This window comes from Cupressus sempervirens, chromosome 2, assembly GCF_028749045.1.
Source record: "Cupressus sempervirens isolate cs-2001-9-10 chromosome 2, ASM2874904v1, whole genome shotgun sequence".
Lineage (NCBI taxonomy): Eukaryota > Viridiplantae > Streptophyta > Pinopsida > Cupressales > Cupressaceae > Cupressus > Cupressus sempervirens.
The window spans coordinates 286,611,785-286,624,192 of record NC_143119.1 but is presented as its reverse complement, the minus strand read 5'-3'; the positions used below and the strand labels follow the sequence as shown (position 1 = coordinate 286,624,192).

General features: G+C 35.9%; 1 protein-coding gene across 2 annotated transcripts in view; it reads left to right on the top strand.

The window, feature by feature from the left end:
• The window catches only part of LOC149572182 (L-arabinokinase-like), a 307,470-nt gene that overhangs the window by 52,770 nt on the left and 242,292 nt on the right, over positions 1-12,408 (top strand). For both annotated transcript variants that reach the window (XM_089813447.1, XM_089813448.1), the window contains exon 3: positions 8,852-8,920. In XM_089813447.1, coding sequence (XP_089669573.1) covers positions 8,852-8,920 — 69 coding nt within the window. The remainder of the gene's footprint in view (positions 1-8,851; positions 8,921-12,408) is intronic.

The following is a 12,408-nucleotide window of genomic DNA, read 5'->3' as shown; positions in this document are numbered from 1 at the left end:
ACACCCCCAGAACCACGGACACTACTGGAAGCACGAACCTCCTCTCTACAAATAGATAACCACTGATAACCTAGGAATCCCGGAAGAGGCCTGACAGGACTCTCGTGAGTCTCGATAACGACAAGAATATTGGCAGACCCCACAACATCATGTAAGAGATCGGGTAATGACAATAAAGAGCCATTATGATTCCAACAGTTAACAAGAAGGGTGCAAGTGGGAGTCTCCCTCTTGTTTGATTGTTGGCGAGACCGTCATTTGGCCTTGGGGCTAGTCTAGCATCCCATTCACTAGAGAGGGAATCTTGAATAACTGCTTTGAGATTTCTAATAACATCCCATTTACTTGCACTTCTAGCATCTGCCACAATACCACGAGAGTTGTTCAGCTCTGCAACTTGAGCCTTTGTGAGATCTTCATCAAGGAAAATCTTAGAAGGGAGAGAAAACAACTTCCTCTTAGCTTTGAGAGCACGAAGCCTGTCTGCAAGTGTGAGAAATCAGATAAACAGAATGTCTCCATGGCCAACCCAACATATGTCCAAAGTAATATCAGAGATACCAAGCTGATCACAAAGAAAAGAACATCCAGCCGAAAGAGGATCAAATACAGAAGGGAGTCCACGAACCTGTAAATTGGGCTTATGAACCTGCGTCACCCTCTCATCATCAATTTTCCCTTGAACCATCTTGTCAATACTAGCTAGAGGTGTAGTAGTTGTGTTATTGCAGAAGAACCCCACGATTTAACTTTCTGTCCAGTTTTCGAGATTAGGGAAGAATGCTTAGCTGCTATAATAGATTGCTGCTCTTTGATGGTGTTTATTCCCTCAAGTTGCTCAATGATGGAATGGATATTGGCTTGTAAACTTGCAGTCTTTGAGGTAAAAGTATTAGGAAATCGCCGGATCAGAGACAAATTTGAGGTTGTGGTTGTTCTGAGTTTTGATATAGTGCCATTCAAATAGATAATTTGCTCTCTGAGATACAGGTTATCCACCTCCACCTTAGTGATCCTGTCACAAAGCCTTTGTTAGGTTAAAGTTTGTTGTCCTTGTGAAGAACCTGAATCCCCAATGTCAAACATTGAGGAACCCTGAAATAGTAACAGAATATTCTCCAACCAACCCGTGAGCAAATCACCAACCCATGAGCAAACAAATCCATGAGCAAACCATCAATCCGTGTCCAATATAATGAAGGAGATGTAGCAGTAAATAGGTCACAGTAAAACTGAAGGAAGGAGGTCTGCGATCAGCCAACAGCGGAGGAGTATACACCAACACAATAGTCCTCAAGGAACCAACAAAACTGTGAACAAACCACCAACCCATGCCTGATAAAAGGAAAGAGATGTAGCAATAAAGAGGTCACAGTAAAATTGTAGGAAGGAGGCCCGTAAACAAACTACAGCGGAACCGGTAACTCGTGCGACCACCAGAAAATGCGAATGAGCAAGCACAAAAAGAAAACACCTTCGTCAACGCATAGGTCACAGACACCATTGTAAAGAACTTGGACGAAGCACAGACGACGCAAAAAAAGAGAGGAGGATGAAAAAGGGAGACATGGAAGTGAAAGAGGAAGGAAGAAAGCTAGACGCGGATGCAAGGGAAAATGGGTCGCTTCGCAGGAGATCGCATCGGGAGGTCATTGGGAGAAGGTTAGAGAGAAGATTAAACTAGGTCCAATCGTAAAAGAGGCGAGATCTATATTAAAAACTTTTGAGAAAGCAATTATATCCCATACATATTGGGAAGCCAACTCTTATGCTGATTGCATTGACAACCTGGGTGTATGGGTGGAGCAGTCGATCTTTTGGCAAGATAATCTTGCAAGAAATCATACTTTAAAAGAAAGGAAATTTAAATTGTTAAATGAATTCCCAAAGGTGGTACAAAAATCATGTTATGTTAATGCGGAGGGGTAGGGCTGTAAAATGCATTAATGAATGGCATGTCTAATTGGTTATTTTCACCCTTTTTCTTCTCAAAACTAACAATTTAGGGAATGCCCTGTCTTTCAAAGAAAAACCACAATTTCTTTGAAACAATTGTAGAGAGATGAGAGGTGATCCTAAGAGGCAAGAACCGAATTCTTGTAAGGAATGGAAAGACATGTTGCAGGTTTGGGAGCAACAGATCATTCTTTAAATGAAAGGATCAACGAAGACAAAACATGTCTAGTTGGAAATTTAAATATTTTTGATGAATTCCTAATGGCTGTACAAAAATTCTTGTTATGTTAATGCAAAGGATTAGGGCTGTAAAATGCATTAATGAATGACAAGCCTAATGATTATTTTGGCTCTTTGTCTTCTCAGAACTAACAGTTTAGGGAATACCGTGCCTCTCAAAGAAATCTTGCAATTTCTCCATAACAGTTGCAGAGAGATGGGAGGTGATCCTAAGAGGCAAGAGCCGAATTCTTGTAAGGAATGGAAAGACATGCCGCAAGTTTGGGAGCAGCCTAGGAATAGTGAGGTAACCACTTATCTTGAAAGGTTTGCATGGCTTTGAACCAGAAGCAATGGAATTTGTAACATCCGGTTTTCTTGTGTCTAATTTAACAACTAACACAATCATAGAAAATCAGTTATTACTTTATTTCATAGGAAGACAGTTATATCAATCATGTTCATGTGAATAAGATTTATCGTTAAAATCAGCTAGACAAAATTTCTTAACTAAAAACTTGAAACACCATCAAATGAAATTACTACAGAAATTGAAAACCACATACCTCGGAAACTGAGATTGAAATCAAAACTAGGGATGCTTCTGCAACCACTCGGGTTAGTCCACAATACCAATTTAACAATATCACATGATGACTATCATCTAAAAACCATTATCTCAAATTCAAATGATAATTACAATTTAATACCACTAAATTTAAAATTAGGGCATCACATACCACTGTATCAATTAGGGCATCGTTTACCATTGGTTCATTTAGGGCTTCTGATATCGCTTTATCACTTAGGGCTTCCGCTACTATAGATCAAATTAGGGCTTCCGCCAACGAAATCAAATTAGCGCTTCTGCGACAACGGTTTTAAATAGGGCTTCAGATTCTTTTCCTTCCGATTGCTTAACTATGACGGTAACTCAAGGTTAGAATATACTTATATTTGATATCCATATAAATGAAAAATAATCCACGATTCTATATCTTGCATCTAGGTGTAAATAACAGTAACAATAATTTAAATCAATTTAATCTTACCTCATAAATAAAAATGATAATACCTATTTTCGATAAACAATTGAATGTATAGCTTATCTCCATCTGACGCATGTTCGATATCTTGAGAGAGGTGAAACATTGTCAGGGGCTTAACCACCCAACCTCGGACCACAACATATCCCCACACGATCTCTGAAGAGAAAGGCCCTCCCTACTCGGAATAGATAGGGGTCATCTTGCCATTTGTTGGGCTTCCTAGTAATAAACTCACCATACGACTGGCAGCAGGAGATCACAATAACAGGAATGTGCATGAGCTATTAACTGATTAAATGATAAATATTGAAATGTCATAACTGATACATATTCAATTATAACAGATACCTCTTTTTCACCTCACCACCCTTTTTCTTTGCCACACAGCCGGGTGAGTCCCAGGTATTCGGAATTTCTCAGAGCAGACGACTCTATCAATTATTTCAAGAAGATTACATACAACCATCATTTCACATTCTATGATTTATATAAAATATGTTCTTAAAAGATTTCAAATTCGAAAGCTTAATTACTTAATTTAATCATAACTGAATTCTCGTTCTTGTAGACCCTCTACACCTCCTCACCATATTCAGGCCATCAGGCCGGTGATTCCTTGGTGTATCCAGATTAAATATCACAAAGATGCTTTACACCTTCACCACATATTGGCATCTGAGCCTGGTGAAATCTTTGGTATTCTGATTCTAATATCTTCTTTCAATTAAATATTTATATAATTATATCAGGATTGATTCCATTTATGCAAAAGAAATTAGATAGTTTCTATTGAATCATCTCACATATTCAATTACAAAAGGATAAGAGATCAGCTGATCACAAGAAATATGATAGACTGTATAAGCTATATCATACAAGGAGAATTGCAAACTTGAAAAAGGGAAAACGACTACTTTATGTTTACAGTTGACAAACTTCTCAATAATCACGAAAAACTTTAAAAAGAGAACGACAGGCTTCAAGCATTATCATTGTCATACGTCACAAAAAGGAAATGACAAACTTTGACAATGAAAAACGGTAGACTATATGTAGTTTGGGTCTTACTTTCTCATACTAATACTAAGTGGAAACTTTGAACTGCCGGCTTAAGGATTATACTCGACATTCATAATATCAAAAGGAAAGTATATTGTTTACACGACTTATGTGACTCTTTGTCACCAAATTTTGAGAAAAGTCCATGCTTGTATAAACTTGCCTATCTTGCTTTGAAAACAGTGGTAGATGGTATTGATTTGAATCATGGCAAAATATTATCTGAACAAGGTTCAGTCTCTACAACAATAGCTAATAGGGAACTTGGTTGCTATGGAATTAGGGAAGCCGATGGAGAGATGCTTGAAAGAATGCCGATGGACCAAAATAAAGATTAAGACTGACTCTACGGTTACCTTCAATTATAAAGAAGCTATTCGAATTCTCAAGGTAACCATTCAAATAGATCAAAAATTCAAATCGAAAGATAAAATAAAAAGGTTGGAGAAAGATTGTAAAACAATTCGAATTGCCAAAACTATTAATCAATTAGCTATGCCAAGTGTTATCATTTAAGAGCAAAGAATATTAAATTGAAAAGGAATAAGTTGGGAAGTTGTAATTCGAAAATTATAATAATTCGAATACTATTAAAATCTTATATGTACCTGTAAACATCACTTTATTAAATTATTTAATTTTAATGGTGCCAAATCATTTAATATTATATGCACATTTATGAAAATAATATGATGAAAGATAAATTAAAATCCGTTGAGATATGTTTTATATTTTAACCTAATTATTTTAATTAAATTATTTATTTAAATAACTCATGCAGTTCCATAGATGTATCTTGTTTCAAATCGCTAGGTCCTCTACTTGTCTACCTAGTGATGGTGATACCCTGCCTAATTCTTTTCTGACAATGCTTCCACCCCTTCGACATGCTCCCTGCAAGGAATTTCTTTGTAAATAAATTATAAATTATTTAATCATAAATAACGATTAACCTTCATCTCAACTTCGTGAATTCATGATTAACGATTAATTGACATGTCATCTTCACTTGAAATCATAACGACTAACTATCTTACCATTTTGCTAGATTATATCAAATTAAATTGCCAGCTGACTTCATGTGAACCTCAACGGCTATATTTCAAGCTAGGTCAAAAATTGGGATGTAACAGAGTTCTTCATAGGATGGAAGGAGTATAATCTTACTATGTATGGTGTTTTCTTTCCTCTCAATTCTTATTTCATATCCGAAATTATAGGGTTTCCGTGTGAGGGTTTACAGTTCAAGGAAACAAAGGGCACAGAGGAGGCTCTGGAGAAATTGCCCAAGGAGGATAAAGAAAGGAAAGCAATTGTCAAGGTGGGTAACTACTTTTCAAACAAACAAATTAAGCCCATTTGGAGGCATGTTTTAAGTTGTATTAGGGCTTATTTTACCTTAGACCGAAGGAAAAAAGAGTTCATTGTTTTAATTTTGTCTTCCTCAACCATTTTCAGAATGGTGACAAGGTCTCCTTTTCATATTATATTATGAAATCATTGAATGCGAGTGAAGTTAAGCATAAGAAAATCTACTCGGCCTGTTCTTCATGAGAGGCTTATTCTTCTATTTGCAGATTATTGCAAGACTAAAACCCCTAAATCTAGCCCTAAAATTAAATAGGAGGGGAGTACCAGGAAAAAGATGAAAAATAGAAACAAAAAAACAGCTAAAAGTGATGACTTAGGGATGGAGATGGGGGATGAGAAAGACACCAAGTTGGTGGATACCCATGATGATGAAGACTCGGTTGACCCTTGGGAAGAAAATGCAGATGGGATGGAAAGTGAGGAATAGGTTGAAGAGATTCCAAAAGAAAAGAAGCATAAAACTTCTCCTGCCACTACTAAGATCAATAAGAAGACTCGTTGCCCACCGATGAAGGAAGATAAAAATATTCACAAGGAAAGGATTGAGCAGACTAATAATAGGATGGAGAATCCAAACTTAGTTGGGTACTCTATTTCTGACTTTGAGGTCCATACTGTGAATGGCAGGGAAAGTCCCAAGGACCATGCCAGAGATGCTGTCCCCAATTCTATGGATATTTCCTCCAAAGTTATGTAGAAGAATGATATCTCTTTGGCCGTTCATAAATGGATGCATAATGAAAACCTTTCTCTGAGAATGAAGATGGGTATTTTGGAAAATACCTTGTAGGAGGAAGTGGGAGCTAGGAAGAGAATGGAGGGTAGCTACAATATTGCTTTGGATCAGATTAAGAATATTGAGGGCAGAATTAACATTCTCTTGTAGGACAATGCAAATAGGTCCCTTCCCTCCACTCAAAAGAATATGAAAGGCAAAAGAAAGGAGGCAGAAGGTATTCTGCTGGAAATCAATTTAAATAGCAAAGACAAAGACCACGAGGAGGCAGCTGGTGGGCTTGGGAAAAGAACAAGGGGCAAACTTCATAAGAAGAGTGCTACAAAGGATCAAAAGATTCCTGAAGTCCCTCTTGATATGAAGGAATTTCAGGTCGCTTAAGTCCTCAAGGTGCTGGCGTAGGTTTGGGTCATTTGTTGTCCTTGTTTTAGTGTTAAGTGAGCTTAGGTTTTGGTTTTGTGGTCTTTTGCTTGTTTTGGATGCTGGATGCTTGTTTTTATGCTGTACTTTTGTTTTCCAGCATAGTTCTTTATTTGGGCTTAACTGATTATCTTATTTAATTGATACATTTTGGGTTTTGTGTCCCTGTAAAACTTATTTTAACTGTAATCCAAAAAAATACTATTTATAATATGCAGCCGTGTTCTGGTCAACATTTTTTGTGTTTTGAACTGTCGTTGGCAATATAAACAATGATAATGATCATAGTTGGAAAACTCAGATTGGGTAAAAAATCAGCAAACCCAAATATTTATAAAAAGTTGGGCAAAAACTCGACAATTTTATCAAATTAAATTGTTCTTTAAAAACTACAATACATGTAGATATTGAATTTATAGAAAATATTACTAAGCCACCGAATTAGGCATGGGTAGGTGAGTATAGTTTCTCAGTACAACAATATTTTCGCCTTTTGAAGAAATGTGTATATATAATACATCTATATAAAATCAATGCAATCAAATTATTTTTAAATAAATATTTTAATTATATTGAAATAAACAACATTAATAGAATATTATTTAAATCAGAATAGTTTAAGTCTAATTTGATTTAATTAAGAAAAATAGTTTTCAATTAATTTAATGAATGCAATTCAATTTTAATATTATGGCTTTTGTTTTTTAGTTTAATTAAAAAAAAAACAGTTATCCAATGGATTTGTAGTTAAATTGGAAAAAAAAAACATTATTGATAAATTCAATCATTTTGAAATATCATAGTTTTCTTAAAATATTAGGATTCAATTAACTACTGTTATCATGGTAATAATCGTGCCTTTTATTGTCACATGTTCAAACTGTCTGAAATTCTTAGTGAATGGAAATACTATGCCTGTGCCTTCTTTCCTGTCGCTCACCTTGCAGTCTTCTCTTCCTCCATCACATTGTGGAAACCCTAATGCATATTTCACTTTATGTTTCCTTTAGCGCTGATTTTATGCTGAGAACGTCATGTGTTTCATGATTTTTTATTAAAACATCAATGTGATTTTTGCAAACACAAGCTCCAATTTATTTGGCGATTTAACCATTTGCACGACTGGCTTGCAATATATCACAATTTCTGCTTGATTGTTTCAACTCTGATAATTATAGTGCAAACTAAAAGATAATATTGCAGCACTTCTACAAACTCAGAAAATGAACAATACTCAGAAATAAGACTGCTAAAAATGCCCGAATCAATTACTGTCTGATTTCTTCAAAATTTATCAAATGTGAGAACAACTCAAAACATTACATGTTGTTACATTTCTAGTTCCAACATACCCATTTTCTGATTTTGGGAAACAAAGGTTTTCTATGGAAATGACCAGCAAAGACAATGTCCATAAACCCTAGTTAATTCATCAAATGACTCCAAAATTGTACAGCTCAGTGTAGATCTGATTTTCAGCAAATTGTAAACACCAAGAATACTCATTTAAACCCTCAAAGACTATTCTTCTGCCATAAAATTCTCATCTCAAAGCTCTTGAAATGGTGTATTTGGCATGAGGAAACACAACCAACATCAAGGAACTATGCTCTAAATTGGCCCCTAATGTGCTATAACAAATAGGGTTTTATTCAAGTTTTAACAGTGTTATACTTAAGCAATCTTCATAAAATAAACTTGAATGGTTCTTCTTGGGTGAAAGCGAGTGTTCCTTGTCCCTGTTGTCATAAGCTTGTACTTTATATATTATTGCTCTTGCCAAAAATGTAATATGCCTAAATTTGTATTCTATCAAAGTTCTAAGTTTGAATAATTATATACTTCTGTAACATAATAATTGACTTTGCAGTACTGCTGAATTGAAATAGATCAGGCTTCCTGAGCAAGTTAGCAGTGTTACCATACTGATTCTTTTTAAAATTTTGATAGCTTTGAAGATTTGTTTTGCTTTTGTTTCTCTTTTTATTTTATATTTTCAGGGCATTTAAATGTTGCTAGCTGAAGCTGCATTTGTCACCAGGTTTTACTTGATTGTGGAGCTGTGCAAGCAGATGCGCTGACTGTTGATCGACTTGCTTCCTTAGAAAAGGTACTATTCTTTGTCTGCGATCCAAGTCCATTCTGAGTATTTTTCTTATTTATGCTTGGAAAAGAATTGGTAGCAATTATATTATACAAGGCTAGATACAACCAATTAGGCAGCAGATGAACACAAGTATATTGACACCACTGAAGTTTTATATTAATTTAAAAAAAAAATTCTTATATCAAATACCATTTCATTTGATGCTATATTTTTATTGAAAGGAATGCATCAAATGTGGTAATGAGTTGTGGAAATGGAGGGAATACGTAGGAAAGAGAGTTATAGAGTGAGGGATGGGGTAAGCAGGGGAGGAGGAGAAGAGAGGGAAGAGATAATGTCAGGGAGATAGAGGGGAGCATTAAAAAATCTTGTGTTGTCTCTCTAGATTGTTATCTGTTAAGATGTTTTTGATATGCTGCTTTCAAAGAAAACCATCTTTTCATATGGACTCTTGAACATGGATCTGTCATTCAGTTCTCTTTATGACACCCTTCTCTTTATGATATCCTGCTTTGGACAAAATCTCCTTTAGATTATCCTTGAATGTTTATCTCTTATGCTAATTATGGCACTCTTAATTTGTACCCCCTTAATCCCCCAAGAAGCTATGGCACATTGCTCTCAAGTTAACCTCCCCTCTTAGGATTTATTGCTGAACATGGATTTTCCATGCAAGTTCTGTTATGACACCCTTAATTAGTCGATCTCTAAAATGGTAGGAACACAACTACACATACTTAGATTGCCAAACTCACACAACACCTTCAAAGTTCAACTAGCTGAATTACATGCTTGATTTGCCTAAACCTTTTGTTTAACCTTTTCAGGATTGTAATAACACAATGAAACGAGTAAACACATCCATCCAGTGCAAGTACAGATTATAACTGGACTGAAACAAGCAAATGCCGAATATGTAATGCCCTGCCAGGGAACCCTAGAACTAATGGTAAAACACACCTTTTACATTAACATTAACATAACATAGGCATAACATAGATACAATGCATAAACAATAATACAATAACAAGGATTGTTTCATGATCGTGCAAAAGCTGAAGTCTTCACACACTTCCAAGGGTTCAAGACAACCCAAGCATGCAGCCGGAACGGAATACACACATTCATTAAGTTGCCTAACAAGAGCTCGGACAAGATTTTAAGCCTTACAATAACTCACAACTGGCAATGGAGGAGACTAGGTCAATTTTCAGAATCTAAGTAAACAGAGGTCCATTTTAAACACCAAATACAAAGTGTTCCTGCCATGATTAAGCATGCAATGTCCATTTACCATGCTATAAAATCATCCAAGAGTCAAGGAATCAAATTCAAGATACTCGACATTCTAAACCAAGCCAAACAATTAAATTAAGTGTACTCACAAGGGAATACAGGGACCCCGAACCATGCAAATTTCGACCTGTCAATGTAGATGCCAATTTATAGAAATGGCTTCCCAAGTGCAATGTCTTAGTCCAGTGGTGCGGAAGTGCCAAAATGCAAATTGGAGATGTCAAACAACAGGGACGTTGGTTCACTAGATGCTGATACTGATTGAAGGTTGGTGATTTTTTTGAGACAGGAAAGTTTCAAAATAGTGGTGCAGAGATGCCGATTAGCGTAGATGCGAGAGTGTAGGGTGTAATGTCCCCATTTTTGCTATCATCGAGTTTGAGAGATTAACCTATTATTGTGATCCTCGTAGGCTGATTATTGTGGATAGAGGGTCTTTTGAGGCAGTGGCTTAGCTTGGAAGGTTCTTATCTTCTCCACAATTCAATAAGCTACGGGCTGGTTTTCGTTTGGCTTAGATTGGACTTTGGTTTGGTTTAGTTCTGTATACTTACTATTTGTGGTAAGTCAGGTGTTGATTGAGATTGACCCTTTCTATTTTTTGAAAGTGCATTTGGTCACATGGAGAAATAATAGGTGTGACTCCTATTTCAGAAAAATATTTAAATGATGAGTATTTTGGGAGTTATTAAATTTTTAATGGCCAAATTATTACTAAATCATTAAATGGCTTATTATAAAGCTATAATTTAACTTTATAATTTCACTTAAGTTGAGGGTTGAGCCATCATTGGAAGGGGCCATTTATTATATGCCTAAGCCAAGTATTAAATATTTAAAGTCACGTTGTGTTGGAAAGAATCAAGAGTTGAGTTCTTTTGGGAAACTTTCCCCATTTTTGAAGTTGAGTTCTTTTGGAAACTTTTATCAACAAAGCATTATAAATACGAGCTCATTTCATTGGAAAATGCATCCGGTTATTTGATTATCTTATTTTCTTATTGTCTTGTGACATTCCTGAGGGTCTGATTTTTCATGCCCTTGTTGAGGTATAAGGGTCTGATTTCTGAGTGGTGTCTTTGCAAGTTTGCTGCTGAAGTATAGCAAAATTGCCATTACTGAGAAGGGAATTTATTAGTGTCATCCAATTCCGTGATATTAGTTGCAGGTTATTATATGTTTGGTGTTCAAGAAATCTGGTCTAATTGTGGGTTTTTCTCTCTACAATTGGTGCTGATATATCTGCATTCTGAGCGCTCCATATATCTTGTTTTTAGGCCCTAGGGCATTGTGCTACTTGGTCATTATTTCCTGCAATCCAGGCGTTTGCAATTACAGTCATTGGAGGTCCGATAATAACTATTACTGGACGATTTCATTCTGCTATTCTGATGACAATATGACCTGCTGTTAAATCCCATAAATTCTAGTTTGGCTTTGCTCTTGCTGGTTGCTCACAAGGCGTCATTATTGGACAACTGTTGTCTATGTATATGATTGAGGACATCTGCTGTTTGGTGCTACATTAATCTGCTACCAAGGCCTTTTTCCTCATGTCACTGGCGTTAGGCTTTTGGGCTTTGAAGGCTGTTTGTGGGCATTGATTGTTTCCAGAACTGGACACCAATTTGCTGCATATTTGGGGATGACCACAGCTGTCATTTTAGCTGCAATTTGGGTGGGTGAAATTGCTACAGCAGAACAATGTATTTGCATTATTATTGGGCGCTGAATCTTAATTGGGATCAATCGCTGTCAAGTTCCTTACTTTAATTGTAAATTTGCTTGAATATTAAATGAATAAGTTGCAGCATTGAAGTGTGAGTTAACTATTATTCTTTGCATAGATATTTGGCATGACATTTAAATACTTTCTTGGCATTGTATATTTATTGGTGGAAATTTTGAAAAACTATATATTTCAATAGAAAGGCTAAAAACACTAAGTTTCTAAGAATATCATCAGTATTTTGCTGATTCTGTTGAGAGCCAGCTTGGGCTCGTTACAGAGGTATTAGAGCGGTTTCCTACTAGCCTGCAGGAATTGGACTCATAATTATTTGATCAGTGATTTGTTCAGGAGTTGACAACATTGGTTTGGTTGGGTATTCAGTGATATGGATGGTGATAGAAGATTCATTTTGAGTGGATACGTAGAGGGTGTACTTCCTGATCTAGGGATGAAGAATCTGAGT